Source organism: Semicossyphus pulcher, unplaced genomic scaffold (assembly GCF_022749685.1).
Source record: "Semicossyphus pulcher isolate SPU_LCO1_2020_fin unplaced genomic scaffold, fSemPul1.0.p SCAF_11, whole genome shotgun sequence".
In the NCBI taxonomy this organism is placed as follows: Eukaryota; Metazoa; Chordata; class Actinopteri; order Labriformes; family Labridae; genus Semicossyphus; species Semicossyphus pulcher.
This window is the reverse complement of record NW_027211615.1, coordinates 9,311,208-9,332,993: the sequence shown is the minus strand read 5'-3', so window position 1 is coordinate 9,332,993 and position 21,786 is coordinate 9,311,208. Positions and strand designations below refer to the sequence as shown.

General features: G+C 38.9%; 1 protein-coding gene across 1 annotated transcript in view; it reads left to right on the top strand.

The window, feature by feature from the left end:
- The window catches only part of ppp2r5a (protein phosphatase 2, regulatory subunit B', alpha isoform), a 52,034-nt gene that overhangs the window by 3,245 nt on the left and 27,003 nt on the right, over positions 1-21,786 (top strand). Inside the window, exon 2 of the mRNA XM_069685728.1 lies at positions 16,285-16,481. Within this exon, the coding sequence (XP_069541829.1) occupies positions 16,285-16,481 (197 nt within the window). The remainder of the gene's footprint in view (positions 1-16,284; positions 16,482-21,786) is intronic.

Genomic DNA, 21,786 nt, shown 5'->3' with positions numbered 1-21,786 from the left:
GACTGAAATGTATTAGACTTAATCTGGTTTATGCTCATTTCTATTAACTAGGGATGCACCGATGCATCGGCTGAACATCGGAATCAGCCGATATCGACCATGTTGACAGACATCGGCCCATCTGCAAATAAGGTGGCATGCGCCGATGGCAGTAGCCGATGTTTTTATTATTTAACTGCTTTAATTGTGCAGTAGATTTAATTGTAACATAAAATTATTTATGTTAACAGAAAGATTTTTGTTAGGCTATGTAAGCACTAAAAAATGTTTGTACTATGACCAGGTGATTCTCAGCCTCTGAGCTAAAGAGGCTTTTCAGGCAGTTATTTTTGAAAAAAGATTATTTTTATGTGAAAGAAGTTTAATTAAAAGATGTTTTTGGAATTTGAAAGATTGAATTCATGCTTTCTCAAGGGTGTGATGAAGGCCTGAATACATTTATTTTGTTATAATTAAAGTTAATTATCCAGACAATGGCATTGATAATTATAAAAATTTGTTAAACATCGCCATTGGCCATCGGCAAAATTGTTGTTTTAAGTATCGTGTCGGCCCTGATTTTCTCAATTGGTGCATCCCTAATATTACCAGCTTATATTTAACTTTAAGCGTCATCATAAAATGGGATGACTAATTTGCTCTACTTATGCAGACAAGCCTCGACAGCTTATCAGCAGTGTTTATGATACTGGAAAAATGTGAGTGAGAAGAAAAGTGAGAAAGACTTGCCTGGTCAAGTAGATGGAAGTTTTTAACATGATGCAACTTCTCAAGATATGATGAATGATTTGGCATCAGTTATTGACCGCTATCATACAGTTTTAAAAGACTGTAGAACATTTAGTGTCTGATATTGCAATTTTAATTGTATATGATGCATAGAGACAGCATAATGTTGAGAGTTTGAGACGCTTGATATGATTCTGTGAAAACAAGGGCACAGCACAACAACAACGGCCAAAATTGACGTGATCAGCATGGCAGCGACCGTCTTGTTGACGAGTGTGAAAGTGACAGCCAAATTAGCTGACTTTCTTCCACTAAAAGCCTGTGGGTGATTTGTGTCTTGTCGTGGTGTCTACTTCTGGTATAGCATTCAGGAAACCTGCTGTGTTTTTTAATAGGCTATGCATCTTATTCACCAGATCACTCTGTTGATTCTGCCAAACATGTGCTTGTATAAGTATTATGTTTATCTATTAAAAAAGGCGACCTTGTGAAGGCAAACGTTGCTGTCCTTGAGACATTTTCTTTTTATAACGCACTTATTGTGGTCCAATTCTCAAATCAATGGTTTTAGAATTAAATAATTAAAATAGAACTTTATTATAATGTCATGTACAAAAAAGGATTATCACAAGCAATACCACCACGCTTTTCACTCCTCGAAATAGTCTTGAAGTGCTGTAAATAATTTTTGGCAGAGCTGGGAAGTGTTAACTGTGAGGGAGTTTTTGGCATGTGATGTCAATGGTAGTGTTGATTTAAAAGCACCAGAGGGCTACCTGCTCACTAATAGTTAGACTTTAGGGATTAAGGGCCGTTTGAAGAGTGGATCAGAGAAATCTGTTAGAGATCATCAATAAACACAAATAAAAACAGGGAGAGAAGATTAAAAGTCAACTATTAATTGTGAGACTGTCTAAATCATAGCTATAGTAATCTCTGTTTACAGATTCTGCATTAAGATGTAGAATATGTAAGCGCAGGACCTGATTTTAAGTATGGGAAGTGTTCAGGTTTCCCTTTGTAGTCTGAGTGATGTTTCCTCTGTAAAATAAAACATGTGCTGTGCCGTTTGTGGTAGTGTTTCTGTGAAGTCTTGTGTCTAACCACAGATTGAAGCATCTTCTCTCAGGCAGTAGAAGACAATAGTAAATGAACACCAGAAGGATAGAGTTGAATTTCCCTGATGAGTGCAAACTATGTGTAGAGTCATGGACTTCATGTGCACCATTAGCTCTGGGGCATGTAGAAGATGATGCTCACACGTACAGGGCATACTTGTGGTTCCCTGTTCCCTGTTCCCTGTGTCACGTGGAGTCATTAAACCTGAATGAGGATATGGTTGTCATTCTATATTACAGTGTTTATTTCTTCATAATTCATTATTTTAGTGCATCACAAGTTGTTACACAGATGGGGATTTTCATCAGCTTAAATGGAAATGTGGAGGTTCAAACTTTCAATTATTCAGAGCGCTTTCAGGATAGTATTTGTTCTCACCGTATTCACATATGAGAATCCATAAATAAGATATTCCTATTTGTACTTTCTCACCCTGCCAAATCCCACATTTGTGCCTTGCCTGGAGGATGTTTGCAGGACCAGTCACAATGGTTCGAGCTTGTTTAAATTCATCAATTCACCATCTGTTGTCTAGTAACAGACAGCTGTATGACTCATGTATGAGTGTGTGGCTACAAATAGGCTGCATGCACAGAGATAGCTGTATATGTTAACGTGTTAATTGGTTTAAATAGTTAGATGTGATTAAAATATCCATATTACTAAGAACTGAAGACTTAACAGAATATCTTTACACCCGTCGTAACTTGAACCATTTCTAACTTGGCAAACAAAAGTGATAACAGCCCTTTTTATGAGTGTAAACCAAGCATCTTTACATGGTTTCTTAAATTGGTGCAGATGCTAATCTGGCCTACTCTAATTCAGTAAGTAATGTTCAGTTTATTAGTACTATTTCTGGTTTTAAACTAAGAACGGAAATCTCGGCAGCCAGTATGTTTCAGATCCCAAAAGAGTGCAGCCTGCAAGGATGCTTCTTCCCTCCTGCATTGGCGAGGTTGGAGTGCTTATAGCTCCTGTTGTGTGATAGACACTGAAAAGATGAGTCACTCAGAGACCAACATAGTTGCCATGGCAGCCAGAAGCCTTGAGAGCAAGCCTGGGAAACGTTGTACTTTCCAAATACAGACGGCTTCATTTAGGTTGATATTTCTGTCACTGCAGCGAGATTTTGAGCTGAGCCACTCCTAACGAGAACCAATCTCGTGTTGAGGCGGTGTGCTGGTTGTTGCCTAAATATAGTACAGTCACAGAATCAGACTAAACATGTATTGATTTTAATTTCCATGATTTGTTCCCTGACAGAAAATTAAAGGTTGGTATTTTTAGGATAGCGTTTGTTTCTGTTTTTGCTCTCCTTTTTTATTTCTGGTTAAAAGATCTACTCATTCTTGAATTGATGATGGACAATATCTTTATTTATCCTCTCCTACTCCTTAAATTATGAAATCTTCAAAATTTGTTCTCCTTAGATTTGACAAAGGCTGGAGGGAATATCTTAAAAATATCATTTCAGTTGTGCTTATATAACCGTGTAGCTGTTTTCACATATGAACCTTTACAGATGCAGCACACAGGGAGATTGTCTGTCTCAGACACATTCTGAACTACTGAAAATACTCCCTTTGGTTTCGGTGAAGGTTGGCACCTGAATACAGCATGCAGAGGGAGAAGGAGGACTTATCTATAAAATGACTGTTTTTGCCTTGATGTCACAACAACATTTATATGGACCTGTCAGCAATATCAATGAAAGAGTGGAAACTAATTTAGAGGCAGATGAAAAAGGGTCCAGGAAATGTCCAGACAAGATCAGGAGGTAGAGTGTGAAAGATGCTCATGTTGCTTTGGCTTCACTTCTAGCATTAAATATTTATTTGAGTCGCATCTAGTAATGCTGAAACGATCAATTTTCTGTCAGTGGACAAATTAATTAATCAGTTTAGATATTCAGTTAATCATTCATGTCATCGGTTGAGGACTTAAATATCTTTGGATGTTTTAAGGGTTGATCCAGCAAAGCAAATTATTTTTAGACGTCCCCTTGGACTCGTGGAAACTGTGATGGGCTTGTTATCTATTTTTTGAAATTTTGTATCCATAATCATCAATCAATTCTATAAACAACATATTAATTGACAGTGAAAACAATAATTAGTTGCGCTCTAAGTACCTGCCAGTTTTGATAACCCAACCTTTACCAACAGCTTATCAATGTCTGTCCATGGAAAACGTGTCCACTGTACGGTTCTATTGATTGAAAAGTGTGCGCCACCCTGTCTCTTTCCATCATGTCTGCCAGTAGATAGACAATCGATAAATTATTTTCCAGGACATACAGGGAGAGAGCTTCTGAAATGCACTCTTAAGGCATCTGTGTTGCTGTGTTTGTTGTTGTCAGTGACATAATTGTGGCTTCTGGCAGGTTGGGACCTGCTGCACCTTGCTGTACCAAACTGCTGCCTCGACACTATATGGTGCTGGCAGTCTGCTGGCAGCAGCCGTGCTCCTGTAATGACCAGCTGCAACAGGGGCTGGGCGTCATTACATAATACATTTTTAGCGTGGAATGGGTAGAAAGGATGTTTACCACAGTGTATAATTGACCCCCTCTTGAATTAAAAATGTGATTTTAAAATTGAGTACAAATTCGAGACAGTACTTTTTCTCTCTGTGGAGTGAAAGTTAATATTCTACAGTAACTTTAGGTTGTTACATACAACTTAAAAGGTAAGAGCACATTATGCTGTCAGAAATCTCCAAATTTTCTCCAAATTTTTATAAAGATAAAATGTACAACAAAACAGCATTTTAATAAAGAGCTGTAGTAGCAGAGATGCCCTGGTCTACAAATCTTGTTCTCCAGATGTTGACTTTAAAAGCACGTTTCATTTTCATTAGATGTTCCTCACTTTGTAACAAAGTAAATCGATGCAACTGTTGCTGACATTTTAACACTCAACTTTGTCTTACTTAACAAACATGACACTGCTACACATTTTACTTTTGTGTAACCTCTAACACATTCAGTGGATTTCAGTATAATATAACATTACCACATACAGTGTAAAAAAGGTCATGTGATGAGCACTCCCATTTCTGAGCGCACCTGAACGCAGCACTACACAGCGCATCCCCCTTAAACACGGCAGTGAGGGAGACATGCCCGGACTTGTTTACTGCACCTACAACAAGACATCAGTGAACGCCCACAGACTCTCTTTATCGCGTGTGCGTCCATGAATATGTAACTTAGTTTGCTTTAATGTTTTTGTTACTCTCTGTGAGCTTCAGTTTGGCCGTGAGTGTACATGTTAGTGCGGTCTGTGAGGACTAAGCCTTTTTCTGAAAAGTGCTCCTTCTCGCCTACCTGCTTAACCAACGGGAGGCTAACGTCAAGCTGTAAAGTGGTATTCGGGTGCGGTACTCATTGTAGATTTATTTACGCTCCAATACCGCTCGATACTTCGGTATCGGTGCATCCCTATTTTCTTCACATTGAGTAGCCGTCCCATCTTGGTATTGAATATAGCAAATGCAGCATTTTCCATAAAGCCATTGCTCACATCTGTTTTGATTGCATCTATGCCTTGACATACATGCACAGTTGTAAAGAACAGAGACTAATCAGCGCCTTAACCTTATGTGTGAAAGCAAAGCACCATTTACATTTTATTATACAATCAGAAATGTTTCCTCAAGCCGTCATCACGCTGCCTCAACGTCATGCCTGTCTCTATCTCTTCACCAAACCTCTATACAAAATTAGACTGTGTGGGATTGACAACTGGTGACGTGAAAGCTGACCTTGATGTGTTGAAATCTACGAGCAAAGGCATCCGGCCTCCCAGTTAAGATCCCTCCTTTTCCACGCACATCCCTGTCCTCCCTCTACCGGATCTTCTGACATTCATCTTTCTCAGCAACTGTAACACAAGCTCAAGTTTCAGAGTAACCTGTTGAGGTAATGTGAGCCAGACAGCGCTAGTAGTTTCCTCTGCAACAGGATGGATTACTGTTCAAAGTATAAAGTCCAAAATAGAACTCAACCTCAAGAGAGTCTGATTTCTTTCCAAGGATTTCTTTCACTCATTTTCAATGAGTTTCGATGACGATAGTGTTGTATGTTTCAATGCTTTTGGAAAGAGAAAAGATATTTTGTGTTCTGCCTTTGTACTTGTTTGTGTGACCACTTTTAATCTGGCATTGGATGCTAGTTTTTGGTGTTGACGAACTAGTCATCAGAAAGTAGCTTATGGAGAACAGTGGACTTAGAGGAAGGAAAGTTTTATGCCCTCTGACCAGTCTAGTTTGAGAGTAATATTTTGCCAATCAGTATTTTCCTTGTCTGAGTAAACATGATCTTGAAACACCTATTTAATGATGTCTGGAAACTACTAAAATTTACAGTTGGGTTAACAAATCTATTAGCCGCAGTTATTAGTTATAAGCATCCTGCTGGTGGCTGATTGGCTAACAGGAGCAGTCTGTTTAATGCCTTTCTAACGTACTGTGTTTTTAGATCGCACTTACAAGTTACAAGCTGCTTTTTTACCAAGACCTCTAAAAGCATGTTTTAAGATACAGGCGATTACCAACCTGGAAGCATCACTCAAACACTCAAGGATGAACTGATGAGGGCTTGGTGGTGTAACTGTGACCTTGTGAAACACATAACACAACTTGTAAAACATTACTTAAGAATTCATTTGCTAATTATGACAAAATGTCTAATAGGAAAAATTATGCCGTGATTACCTTTTTGTTGCCGCAAAGGTCAGCTTAATTGTCGCATAGTAATGATCTGGAAACTTTGAGTTATGGTTCTGAGTAACTGCCAAAAATTAGTCACAGAACAGGAGATTGTGATCGCTTTCACAGTTGGCTCATGAATTGGTGACATCAATCTTGGTTGGCCACCTTAAAACCGTTTTTCCAGTCAGAAGGTGTTTTACAATTATCAGCTTCTTTGCAGCATCAGTATTTGAAGCATGTTTTGACAACAACTCTGTGCTCTAGCACAATCAACCTTATGGGCCAGACATTTGAACACATACCAGGACTTTGTAACTAACTCTAGTTATGTTTTGTTTGTTTGTTTGTTTGTTTCTCTCAATGAACCAACACAACCATGGGGTGGGTATTCTACATCGTTATGACACCGTGCATGTTTAGTACATGTGGCTGTTTTATGTTTTAAGTCAGGCTAAAACTACATGTGTTGACCACATGCTCGCTTATTTACACACACACGCACAAACACACCCCTCTAGTAAACCTTAAAGGGACAGCAAGCAAAGTGTTTGCTGTCTGGAGGAAATATTGATGTTGGGATTAGGTTTTAAATGTATTGCACTTGTATACACTATTTAGGCCTATCTCTGAGTGAAGAAACAATAATACAAACTGTGAGGCACTACTAGTTGAATCAGTATCATGTATTCTGAATTTTAAATCTTTTTTCGTCTTATCTTAGTGGTTTTATTTCTTTTGATTTTGTAAACATCCCCTGCATTGTCCAGCTTTTTACCGCATATCACGTGCATTAAATGTATCTGTCTATATTTCCTCACAAACATCTCCAGTTTTAAGTTCACATTTAAACTGCTGTAGAAACTCTTTAAGCTTGCGTTTTGGTTTCTGTTGTGCCAGCATCATGTTGATGTTCATTCCAAACAAACGTGCAGACTAGTCTATAATTGTCCATGTGGTACCATCTTACCCAACCAGTTCAGCAGCTGCAATGTGACCTACGAGGCATCGCTCATGTCATGCATTAATGGACACATTTGGCCTTCAGTAGTCTGTCACTCCTGCTTTTTTACATGTCACCAGTCACGTCCTGCACATGTTGAAGCATTTCACGTCCATGCACAATGTGTTTGATAAGATCTTCTCAGTGTTTACCAGGACAAATCTTTCTTTCATTAGTCTCTCCTTTTGTCATGTCATGCCTGTTAAGAATATGTCGGTCTAATAGGCTGGAATGCAGTTCTAAGCAGTGCAGACGCTGGAGCTTAACAAGAGCACCTGTAGATGAAGCACTCAAGGGAATTTACAATATCCTACTGCTGCTCTGGGAGTTATAGACAAGTATCAAACCATTTTAACTTTATAATTTATTTTTTTTAACATCAATTGCTATATTTTTGGTAGTAGTATTGTAGAAGTATTTTCCCTATGTTTTCAATGAAACATAGGGAAACAAAGAATGCCAAAGATCTTTCAAAATCTGTAAAAAAGGAAGGAGGTTTTGTAGTTGCAGTCTCAAATTCAAAGGGCAACACTGCATGAGAAGAAATAATGTTGCAGCTCACAATTATTTTCTTTTCTTGTACTCTGTCGATTAGTTTCACTGGTAATTGTTTAGTCTATAAAATGTGAAGAAATTGTGAAACTGCTCATCACATTTTCCCAAAACCCAAGTGATGTTATCAAATAGTTTCTTTTGCAAAGCCTTCACAAATATTCTAACACATTTAAATTATATCCAGGTATGTTTGTAACCTTAGTACTAATAAAATGATTTTGTTGGTTCATTTCTTTCTGTGGCAAATAGTTAAACCAATTTTCGACAGGTTGTAGCAGCACTTTAAGTACATTTGTGGGAGTGCAGGCAATGGTAACTAAACCCGTAATTGCAGTGTGACAAAGACTGTCCAGGACTACTCAGAGGTCACCTGACCTGCATACTCTGCCTCAGTTTGTTTTGGGCTCTTTCTGCTCGGCTATAGTTCTATGAAATGTTGATGGGCACTAAAAGGGCAGAGATAAGTGTGCAGAACACACTGACAAGGTGAACTTCGGATTCTGAGCTATAATATAAATATGTTTGCTATGTATTTAACAGTGAATAGGTCAAGACCTCTGGTGTTTCTACCATCACGATGATTATTTTTCCATGTTCACACTACAAATTTGTCCTTTAACCCATGCCAATGAGTGTGAGCTGAAGAGTTAGTCGGAAAAAACATGGCTAACTTAAACCTTAATACTGGGATGTGATACATCTTTACAGTTTAGAAGTGCTTCCATATTAACACAGCAGTTTCTTTCTGTTTAAATACAGTTGGGATAGAAGAGATTTCAAGTGCTGCTGCTCCTGAAGAGCAGTAATCAAAATGCAAATAGAGGTCAGACACTTAACTCTAGCTGCACACTTCACGTCATTGCTTTTGTACAATTCATCCCTGATACTGCAGCATGTTGTTTGTATAGAACTTTTATTAACCTTAACTTACCTTTAAGCAACTTCTCTTGCAAATGCCCACACAAGCCATGTTCTTCTGCTTGTGTTTATCAGAAAAACTGCATGATCACCACAAATGCAGCCTGTCTGTGATGCAATCATGTTTTATCATGACTGTCGCCTCTGCAGCACAGAAAGCAGCAGAACAATGTTCATCATTCAGTGACAACACATCGTTGGGACAGTGAAACAAGGGCTGCTTAAATGGAAATTGGTTGCATAACTGCACCATTATCATGTACAGTATTGCCTCCTGTTCACATGCAACATTTTAACAATGATAATGGAGATGTTTAGACATTATGTTCAAAAGCTGGCTTTATACTTGTTTGAACTTAACAACATTACTGAGCAAATGGAATAATGATGTAATTGTAGTTTTAAATCCGCCTCCCTGTGACATCCAGATGTGTCGTGCTCTGCCCCCTTTGATGTCACCCCTTCAAAATAAAACAAAAGACAGACAAGTTTAAGAAATGTCTCTTGTGCATGTAGTCATTGCATAACACACATTAGTAGGGCTGCAACAACTAATCGATTAAATAGCTTAAAATCGATTATTAAAATAGTTGGCAACGAATTTCATCATCGATTATTTGGGTCTATGTTATCATGCACAGTATGTGCTGTGAAAACGTCACTGGGGGCAGCCAGCCAATGTTTGAGTAGCTCACGTGATGAATTACAGGAATTTACAACATCTCCGGTCTCCTTTGGGAAACAATTATTTTTCGACGATTATTATCCGTTTGTTGTACAGTGCTGATGATGTGTCCGCCTCAGGTAGATTAGTGTCCGTTTACACGGACAAACGCACGGTTACAGTTTCTAACGTTAATTTAAAAATAAACCTAACGGACTGAAATTCCATCTATTCTCGCCTCTCCTCGTTTTATAATGGGCCTGATGAAGCTGAGCCATTGATAAAGCAGCGTAGGACCGTATACCATAGTAGTAAGGCTGTTAATAAGCTAAGTCTTGATAAAGCTAATGCCGGGCTTCATTACACCATCACAAAATGGAGAGAAACTGACAAAGTATTTCTGTCCATCACATTGTATTTAAATTAACTCTAAATCGTGGGTTTGTCCGTCAGAACGGACACTTATCTGCTGGAGACGGCAGAATAAGCTAATGAGCTGAAATTCGGTCGGAGAGACACTGGAGTATAACATAACATTATAAAGTATTTTTAATTCTTCATGCCAATAGTCAGAGTCGGTCTAGAGCGAATCTTTTATGTACTGACAACAGAAACCTGAGTATCTGTATAAATATACTGTATATTGATTAGTTCCCTATAACTGGTAAGCTCAGTTCATGGCTGCATCCCCTATGTCCATTTTTTTATTGTAGTAGTCTTGTCTGTACTTTCCCTTTACAGAAGCAATTATTAAGTCAATCATGATTATTAAGATATAATTGATATATTAATATTGCATTGCATAAGAAAACAAGATATAGACATTTTTGTGTTTTTAATGCGATGCTGGAAATACTAAAATTATTAGTTTTTTTGTTTTCATCCGATTATTAGTCGATTAATCAATTATCAAAATGTTTGTTAGTTGCAGCCCTACACATTAGTAGAATATCAATAAACTGGACATTTTAAGAAAGCTGCTGGGAATCTCTTTTTTTGCCATGCATCATGTTGGCAGCTGCTTTATTTAACATAGTTAAATTACACTGTGAATGTTTTGCATCAGTCCTGGATACTCGTGAGCACCTCCCCATTTGTCCTGATTCAAGTTCTGTGTGTCTGAAGGCTCAGCTTTTCATGTCATTTATTCAGGCTTTCCCTTTAATATGTCACCAGTCACCACGCTTTCATCAAAAACCTCTTTACAGAGTGCTGCTGCTGTAAAGCTGAGGTCACATTTCCTGTCTATCTCGTCTTTGTTGCGTGTTCGGCATCGTCTATTTCCGGGAAACAACTAACATCTTTGAGGCAAAACTGTCTCGTCATGTGACTCAAATATGATTCTTTCATTTAAGTCAATGATGGACAGTAATAGATTGAAAATAGCATATTTAATTTGACCAGATATTTTGTTAAAAATGTACACAATAGATTGCAGTTCTTATCACAGAAGTTACTACAAAGTTGCTCAAGGGTGATTTATTTTAAAACAGGATTCATTACAATGCTCATTTCTTCACAGTGCTTCGGGTTTAGAGCAATATTGCAGCATAATTGATTGCAGTTCTGAGCTCAAGCATAGGGCAAAGTTGTGTAAGTATCCTTTATTTTACAACCAAGATTCATGCATGCATATTCAGTAGTTTAATTTAGCAAATAAACAAGACTTAATATTAAGAAATCTTCTCGATATATAGTTATATGGCTTGTGAATAAAGGCATTGTACATTTTACAGCCTACAAAACACGCTTTGTTCTTTACAAACCCCAACAAAGTGTTAGTCTCACAGTGACCAACCAGTGTGGTATTCACTCATTAAAAGTAGGCTGAAAAATATGACCGACATGAAATGAAGCCCAGATATCTTCACGGCTGAATATCTTGTGCAACATTTGGTTTCAACACGAGCGGGGCCGGCAAACATCTCGAGTCTGTTGTTGCTAAATACGGAACAGATGAGCTGCAATGTTTCTTTTTATATCGAGGTTTCTCACACAGGAGAAAAGGCTGCAGCATATTTTAGGACTGAGTGGAATAAGATCCAAGAAGAATCACACGCAGCATCTACTAATAGGAACATTGTTGAAGCCTGCAGGTGATGACGGCTACTCGCAAAAATGTGCAGAAACAATTCAAGTTGCCTGTAAATCCTCTTTTGTCTAATGGTTTCTGTTCCTATGTGCTGTTGGAGGTGAAATAATGCATCTTGTGTCTGTCATTTGAGGCCATGCTATCATTTTTAAGATACTTAAGAGGCCAGTAATGAAGTGTTAAACCTGTAATTGAGGCCTCTCTCAGAGGAGGCATTTATCCCGAAAGGATACAGTACTTCAGTAATAAGACACCAATACCAACAGAGACCAACTGATGTGCTTTTAAAATCATTTGTGAGTTATTAACTCTTAGTCATATAAGGAATAATGTCTCCCCTTTAACCCTGCCTCCTTATCGCAATGTGTGGTTATACATTTTAATGTTATTGTATCCAGATAATCACTTAAGTGGTTCCTGAGGCTTTTTGTAAGATACACCAGTCAGAATATGCAGATTACTTTAGTTAAATGTGATCCTCGTCTAACATCTATCATCGGCTACATTGTGATGCCAAGAAAAAGCATGTCATGTGGGAGTGAAGGACTCCTGTTTTATCCTAAGATTAAAATAACTCTATATTGCTCTGTAATAAGATCCACGTAGGTCTTTCACAGCTTGATTAATGTCGACATTCTATTTGATCTACTCAAATACTGTTTTTCGTGCATAGCTGCATAGTCTAATGGAAATATTTCCCTTCCTTCCTTGCTTAAGCACCCTGAGGAATGTGTGCACTAATGCATCTGTATCTGAAAGGCAAAAATAGCTCCACATTGGGAAAAGCATCTACATGTCAGGCTCTATCTAACAGGCCCAGCACTCTCTCCTTTCAGGGGGATAGAGACAATTCCCAGTAAAGAACTCAAATATTATTTTTTACATTCTCTCTGCTTACTCAGAAAGCTTACAGAAAAAACATTGTGAATATGAGGAAGCCCATCTGGACTGGTGCCTGCATTGTTTCCTCGAAACAGCAAGGGAGATTAAGTCTGTCTTCTTATGCATGACCATGACTTCTTATGAGGGAGTTGTGGAGCATGCTTTATTAAAAGATATAGTTTTAAGATCTTAGAAAAGGAGAATATTTTTACATTTTGGGGAGTGTGCTTATTTGCTTTTCTTGCCTAGAATAAGATGAGAGGATAATTACCAATCTGACATCTGGACGGTAAATATGAAGCTACATGCAGATAGCTAAACTTAACTTAGCTTAGCTTTGTTTTAGGGATGCACGATATTATCTGCACATTATTGCTATCTGCAGATAATTGCTTGAAAATGACATATTGGCATCGGCAAAGTTATCAACAATATACAGATAAAGACTAAAGGGTTAGGGTTCTGAAGGAGCCTTCGTATTGGGACCGCCTTCGACGCGCTTCTCTGACGCAATCAGCCTTCAAATACGGCCTTCGAAGGATGCAGCCCCTGGATTGGGACACAGCTTTGATGTTCTCTTCAATTAGGTGGAAAAAAACATGAGCCTAATATCCAATATCGTGCCTCCCTATTTTGTTTAACACAAAGTGTGGAGGAAACGGTTAACCTGGCTCTGTCCAAAGGTAACAAAATACACCTACTGAAATACCTAAAATGCACCTATAAATTCCTCGCTAATGTTTTTTTTTGTTTATTTAACATTTATTGTACATGTTAATTTTCTTTGGATTTTCACGTGTTTGAAGTCTCGTCTGTAGTCATTTGTTTGTACACTAAACACAGTACCTAGCTACCATCTCTCTGCCAACCAACCACTTCTAGGGAAGGGACACTGCTTGTTATTTTCCTGGGAATACCGACTCGACAGCCAGTTCATCATATCAAAGACCACAGCTAATGTATCAGCTTTTACCAGAGGCCCACAGGTTTATCAACATGGTGTTATCTCAATTTACCAAAAGATTGATACATAACTTTTATTAAAGAGAAATCCAAAAAATACAACCGCAACACTCGATAAATAAGGAAGCAACAATTTGTGGTTTTCTGGATTGTTGTGATCTGGGCTTGTCGGGTCTTGACGCCACCATGAAGGCTCCAGGAAGAGATAATGCTTGGCCAAGAAGTAGTCCATCACCTAACTCTCTCCATGACTTGAAGTTTTCACTGCAATGTTTTTTAATAAGTGAGCTTTAGAGCTGTCGTTAGATGTATTTTACCTTTTTGACTGAGTCATGCTAACGTCTCCCCCTGTTTCAAGTGTTTGTGCTAAGCTAAGCTAACATCTCCGCTCTTTAGCTTCATGTTATCTGTACAGACTTGAGACTGGTATTGATTTAATCTTGCTCTTGGCCACAGAGCAAATGAGAGTTTTTTCCCAAAATGTCAAACTATTCCCTAAAGGTACATTCATGGTGCTAAATCTGTCTTGGACGCTGAAGTATGTGCTTTTGCTGCCACTGATTTGCAACTAGAAAACTTAAAAGGCTTGAGTCCAGCATGCCTGCCCAAACTGATGATGACATCCTGCGCTTCCCAAGTGTACCGCATGCCAGTGCACTGACGGGGGAAAAAGACTGCTAACCATGTTCCATGTTAATAACAACACAATCAGGCTGCCGGGTCATCAAGTCCTTTTTCCCTCTCTACTTTCAGTTCAGGATTCAAGTCAGCGCTTTGAATGTGAGATCCTTTGAGATCCGATACTTTGGAAAATTGGCAATAAGTAGCGTGTTAACAAGTCTGCTCGCCATAGTCACACTCGGATATTGAGTTCACTCAGAGCAGCAGCCAGTGGTCCGACCACAGTTCAGTTACGTAAGCGCTTCGTCAGCTGTCAACACTGCTGGAACATTTTCACTAGGTGTGAAACTCATTGGGATTTTTCTCCCTGTGCCTGACTGTGCGTTGTACCCATTTTTATGGGGTAATGCCTTCTCAGTTTCATAATCCGGTTCTAAAAAGAACCGGTGACATTTATCATCCTGTACTCTTCTTTTGCTATGATACGTACTGATTCACTCAGAGTGTGAATGCACCTGTGTGTTTTGGGGCTGCAACTCATTTTCATTTTGGCTATAAAATGTCATACATGGTGGAAGTAAGCCACATGTTAGAATTTCTTATTATTTCTGATCAACAGATATTTTATATAGTGTCACAACAACCAATAAACTTGCATTTCAGAAGGTGTAACTAGCAGATGTTTGGTGCTTTTGCTCGAAATTATAACTGAAAATTAATTTGATACTATTTTGATTATAAGACAAAAACAATAACCAGCTAGTTGTTTTCACACTGTTTAAGGAAAGCATATATATATAATGTTACAATGCTGGATGTCCAGACTAAACGTGGGTGAAGTTTCACATCTGTAGGTAAAAGTATGTTGGAGTAATCCCCCGGCTTCTCAGCTGCAGACTGCTGTGAACACCAGGTTTCACACAGTTTTTTCTACACTCTGCACTTCATGATGTCACAAAGTGCGGCCTCAGCAGGCTTCGACGAGCCGGCCAGTCAGAAGAAAGTGGGCTTGTAGGGACAGAGGTGACTGAGTCGTTTCAGGCAGAGGCTGTGTGAGGGCCTGCACAGAGCACCAGTGTTAGGAAAAATTATGAGTTTTTTTTTTTTTAACTGTAAATTATGCTAAGCTACTCCACAGGTATCACAGAGTGAAATATGAAGCTTGAAATTTGCATAATACCCCCCCTTTAAGTTTGTCTAGATTTTGTAAGTGTACTGAAACACTGCGTCATAATAACATGAACTGACTTATAAATCCAAATGTATTTCCCTCCTTTTTATTTACAGAGAAAAATGTGAACTTTGACACTCTTTTTAATTAAGACATTTTTTATCACCTTAGCGTCAACACGTGTCACAGAGGCATCTATATTTGTGTAACCCCAGAACCTGCGGGGTGTCTGTTTCTTGCAGTGTTGTAAATCAGACCTGCAGTGGTGCCTCTCTAAACTTCGTCCCTCTAACGTTACAGAGCGAGTCCTGTGCCTGCAGGGATGAGCTGCTGCTGTGTTGGAACAGAACATCACTGTACACTGTGTCACCACATTTGTGGACGGCTGCCAAATGCTGTTTATAGCTTAGCTGGGGTCAAGTTTGACAGCTCTAATAACCCTGTGCGCACTCACCGTCTAATCCATAAAAGGCTTTACAATCAAAGCCGAGAATGACTGGGCTGCCTCTGTGTATAGTGTTTGTCGGCCTGTTTGTCCTGCTGTTTAGCTAGAGACGTAGCCGTGTGTAATAAAACAGCTGGTCGGAACCATTCAGGACATTTATAGGCTGTATTTTAGTGTCTGTGTGTCTTAAGTGCTGTTCATTCAGGATTTCAATTAGGATGAGATGTTAAAGACAAAATTTAATCCAAACCCAAAGTGCCTTATATTTTCTACCTCTGCAAATCAAGTCATACCACCCAGGGGAGCCGTTGCAGCTGTCTCATCTCTAATCTGTTTCCATTGAGCATTAGATCATAGCGTTTACAAGCAGTGACTCAGTGTATCTTCTTTCTTTGTTGTGTTATTCCAGATGCCCCCTCCACAGAGCAGCAGGAACTGTTCACCCAGAAACTCCAGCAGTGCTGCATGCTCTTCGACTTCCTTGACTCAGTGACGGACCTGAAGAGCAAGGAGATCAAGAGGGCCACGCTTAACGAGCTTGTGGAGTACGTGTCCACCAACAGAGGCGTGCTGGTGGAAACTACGTACCCGGAGATCACTGACATGGTGAGGAAACAAGTTTTAGGAATTGAAGTTATTTGTTTTACTCTAGATTTTTAGATTTAGAATATAAACTCTGCAAACAAAGCTCAGTGTTTATTATTAAACAGCACAAAGGTCTCCTCTGTGTCACTGTGCAATATCCTGTGCACTAGAACAGGATTAAAAAATGGAGGCGGATTGTGTGTCTAGACGGGGTGTGTCATGTCAGCAGCATGTGAGGAACATGTTGCCGTCTTCATACTGAACCTCTCCACTAGCACGTAACATTTAAGCACAAAATCCACAGCACAATGACACAGAAACCCAATATTCTTGCTGTATTTTAGCCTTTTTCTCTCTAATTCATTCCCCCTCTCTCTCTCACCCTTAGATTTAGACTTTTCTCCGTACAAACTAAATGTCTTTGTAACACTTTTTCACGTTTTATTTGGAGCAAAACCTAACCTACGTTAACCACTATGTTAGCTAGCTGTTAAAGGTTTGCTGCATTAATCCTATTGACCTTTAAATGAATCCACTTAATTAAGATTTAATAAAAACTTTAAATAACCTACACTAACCTTAAGCGTAACAACAAGACTTCCTGTAGCTAACACACAACAAACCTCATAAACGCTACTCTATGGTGAATACTTTTTAGCATCTCTTCTTCTCCTGTGTCTCTTTTCCACCCCTCAGGAAGCAGTGCTGCTTAAGAGCATTTATGTTCCTGCATGTTATGTGATATTCTGAAGTCCAGAGAGACTTTTCCATACTTATTGAAGACATCCATTAAGAGGCAACTTTAAAAGCCTGAGCACATTCAGTGTGACAAAAACATCATAGAGTTCCTCCTTGAATTTCTCAATCTTGTCTGAAAATGGCTCTGGAAAAAGTTAATCATAAGATACAATATATACCGTATATATAAGTTGCACCGGATCATAAGACGCACTCTGTTTTTTGGGGTATCCAAGAGCAAGGTTTTCTATAGCTATTTATTAATAAAAACGTGTATACAAGTTATTTCAACACTATTTTAATTTATTTTAATTTAAAACGCATTCAAAACACACACAAGTTACAGCCTACCATCTGTTTCACCATGTCGAGTTTGCAATCCTGCTAGCCTCCGGTGCTGTAGCTTGTGGTAGCTGGCAGCCTACGGTAATGAAGATTGTTGTGAGGGTGACGGCTGCAATGGCGTTGATGACGGTGCATGTCTGAGACGAAGCGTCAGCAACAATCAAGTTAGCACTGCGGCATCCTGTAAATAGGAAACGTTGTAGCGGCTTGGACCCGGAAACAGTTTAATGCGGAGATGTGACAACACCACTGGATAGCGCCATTGCCTGGGTAAAATACAGTAACTCCATAATATACATCTCTCTGCATTTTATACTGGTATATTGGCCGCACCAGTATATACAGTATGACGCAGCCCACTTTTTAGATGAAAAAAATGTATTAAAAGTGCGTCTTATACACCGAATTGTACGGTATTCAAAATGAAGGGTTCCTCTCGATCATATTTATTTATGAAAGTCTTTAAAAAACAGCCGCAGATATAGAATAATAAAGCATACATAAGAACTATCAAATCACAATGAATCAAACATCCAAACAAGATGTAAACAAAACTGGTATCATAAAGGGCAGCCTGTTCTACTGATGATGAAACATACGAGTGATGCATACCTGTGAAATATTTGGTTGTCATGTTCGTCTGGTATGATTGTTATCTGAGTTCAGCTGTCATAAATCAGTTTTACTCTTAGAGAAGTGGAAAACTTTGGAAATAATCATAAATAAGTCATGTAGTTGCATTTTAAAAATGACACTTGAAGTTATACGCTATGTGAGAAAAACTGTATTTCCACCATTGCATTCACTAGAAAAGTCAGGGCACAGGGCCAACCTAGTGAATGTTGGTGTTCAGTGACACGTTTGCTGTTGCAGGAATGTGGTTTAAAATAAAATAAAAGCGTGTTTGAAAACCAACCCAACCCTCCTGCAGAGAATCTTTGGCCAACATGCTATAGATCAGCATTGATGGAGCAGGTGCCCTGAGCAGCCGCGTTTCCTCCTACAGAAAAATAATGAGTCATGTGCAACATTTAGAACACAACAGTCAGTACTGTAGTCAGCGCTGCAGTGATTCACTCCACACTGCAGATTATCATGATGGTTAACCAATGAGCACATCCACAGCTGAGTCGAGGAGTCTGCAGATTATTAACGGCCTGTAGGCAGTAATCCGTGTCATAGATGGAAACTATTGGTTAAGGGTTCAGTTTGTCTCACACTGTTGGTGTTTAACAGGTTTAACATTGTTCAACACGTAGATTGTGGGAGCAAAATAAGATGGACTGGAAGAGTTGATTGTTATTTTAAGTATGTTTGTGCACCAAAATTATACAATAAAATGAGTTTAGTTTTTGAGACTGAGGGTCTTATTTCTAATGCAGAAGCTCGGAGTGGTAGGTCAAGGATGCACAGGGTGTGTGAGCATCACTAAGGACACCTGCTGTTTTGGTTTATGCTGGTGCAACAACGTAAAGTGCAAAAGAGCTGAGTAATGTGGAACTAAAAACAGAGGGAGTGTTGATTAATTAATTATCTCTCAGCCGGTCTCAAAACTTTTTCCATCACACTGAAGCTGCTGTGGAAATCACAGTAATGACTCTACAGGAAATAATATTATCTGGATGCTGCAAAGCGGCACAACATAAACACTCATTACCAGAAAGCTACATCAATAAGCAGATGGTCTGCCCGATTATTCAGTCTGTACGCTAATTACATTAAAGAATACAAAAGGTTCTGTACATGATTACATTGACGGCCAATTCAGTTTAATTGTACTTTTTCTTATGCCATTAATGGTGGCACCATATTGTAGATTGTGACAGAAAAGCTTTACGATTTCTAGAATAAATTATTAAAGTGGTAATCTTGAAGATCTCAGTTTCATTCTCTTTGGCGGCACCTATGGCGATAAACGGTAATTCCGGGAGCACACTTCCCAGATATCCAGACAGTGCTGCATGTTCCGGGCTCCGGTTGTAACTCTTGATTTTCATCGCTGACGGTCGCTTTCCTTTTCAGACTGTTTGCCTTCATCTGAGCGTCAAATTTGTTTCTTTTTCTTTGGATTTTCACTTATTTTTGAAGTTGTATCTGTAGTCATCCATCTTTTCTTTGTTTGTTTGTTTGTTTGTTCTGTTTACTCGCAACACCTGCAGAGACCTGAAAAGCAGCCGCTTAGCTCCGCCTACCCTCTCTGGCAGACCAACCACTGCTGGGTGATGGAAAACGCATCACTAACTGGGCGCCGCTTGTGATTTTTTTCCGTGAATGTCACCACAGTAATTCTACTATATAACTGCAAATGCAAAGGCTTTCATCAGTGGGCCATAGGCTCAATCACCATTGTGTTACCTCATTCAGCGATAGATAGTGACTTAACAGACATTTATTTAAATGAAAATCTTCAAGACTATTACTTTAAATCTCTCTTTAGCTAAAAGTTTTTGAATCTGACCAGTCTGGTGTGTGTAGAGGTGTGTGTTAGTATTGAAAGTTTTTGTTGTATTTTAGTGATATTTGCACTCAGTTTATCGATGGTTAACATAATGGATGTGTAATTGCTCTGCACTTTGGTGGAGCACAATCAAATCAGTGGCTGCAAGTTTATTAACATATCCGTGTTTTCATCATTCAATGTATCCTTGATTATCAGAGTTCCTGCTTTAATGTTTCATAAAAATGTAAATTCAGAAGTGTCTATCATTGACATGCTTCGTCCTCAATAGAGTGCAGTTATATTATAGACACATTTAGTGCTGATATTTCTTAAGCACCCAAATATTAACTGTCACACTCAGACAACACTATTGTGTAGCTGTCAAGTTTTTAATATTTTCTGAATTAATTTATCTCTGTTGTAGCTTGTGTGTTTGGTGCAGATGTTAAATTATAGTGATCAAGCCTTTTCACTGTTTTAATCATATCTGCCAGAAACAACAAATAACAGGGTTGCAGAAAAATCTTCACTGTCAGTGTCGGCTAGCTTCGGGTACTCCTGGCAATGCAAACATGACGGGTAACAATGTCGGTCAGGTTACATTTAATGTCAATGTTTAAACTGATGCATCTGTGTTGAGGACACAGTATGTATGTTAGTGACATTCTGTACCCAGTTGTTGTGCCGGCCCCACCCTCAAAGCAACTAAAAACACACAGCAAGGACACTGTTTTGATTACTAGAGGAGAGTCCGCCTGGAGAGTTTTGGCTGGCATTAGTTTTGGCTGCTAATAACACAAGAATTTAAATAAGTACCAGCCCTCCACCTTCACTCTGTCAGACGCTTGTTGAAGCTGTAAAGCTCTACACACAAGCATAGCGAATGAAAAGAAAGAGACGAAACCTTTAGCTAGTTTCTACCATCACGCTGATACACTTTGCCATTAATTTCACCCTTTTCTCTGACTGTAAAACATGTAGACTTGTACTAAATATGGATATTTTGGTAATTACAGAATAGTTATGAGATTTTGTGTCCTATCTGCAAAATGGCAAGATTGACTTTTTAATGTGCCAAAAAAGAAAGTAAACATGGCAGCAAATCCTCTGATATCTTTAGTCAGTCACACTACCAGAATAAGGAACATTTGCTGTTGTTAATTTGCAGTTCATTTTAAAATCTCAATCGACCCTTCACTAAGCCCCTCCCTTGAACGGCCACTGTCAAATCCTACGTTAGCAACCGTAACTAGGCGCGGGAGGACTGTCAAGCTTTCAGAACAAGGAGAAATGCCAAAACGGTGTGCATATGGAATCTGCAAGTCCGACAGCAGATATCCTCAAAGTTTAGATGGGGATGTCATATTTTTCACGTTTCCGAATCTTAAAAACTCAAGAGGAGAGATGACGACATGGATAAAAAACTGTGGAAGACAGTCAACTGGCCTCGCCTGCGATCATGTCTGGCCTTCTCTACCACCACTGATGCTATCGGCACAGCCTTTATTTTACCACCCCTTGGTTTGTGCCATTGCTGTGGCAGACTTGTACAGGGTTTTGTTGGGCTTTCCTGTTGTGCCTTGAGGAGTGTTTGGATCAAGCCCACGATATGTGAGCAATATCCTGACTCGCTTTACACAAAATGAAAAAGTGGAATAATTTAGTTTTGCTAGCAGTGGGCTAAAACATGTTAGATACTGAAAGTTCTAGGGAGGCATAACTAAATATTAGCTTAAAATAAAACTATATATTGACTCACCCTGCTGTGCAAGAACATTGTTGTTCCAGTATATGATCGTCCCT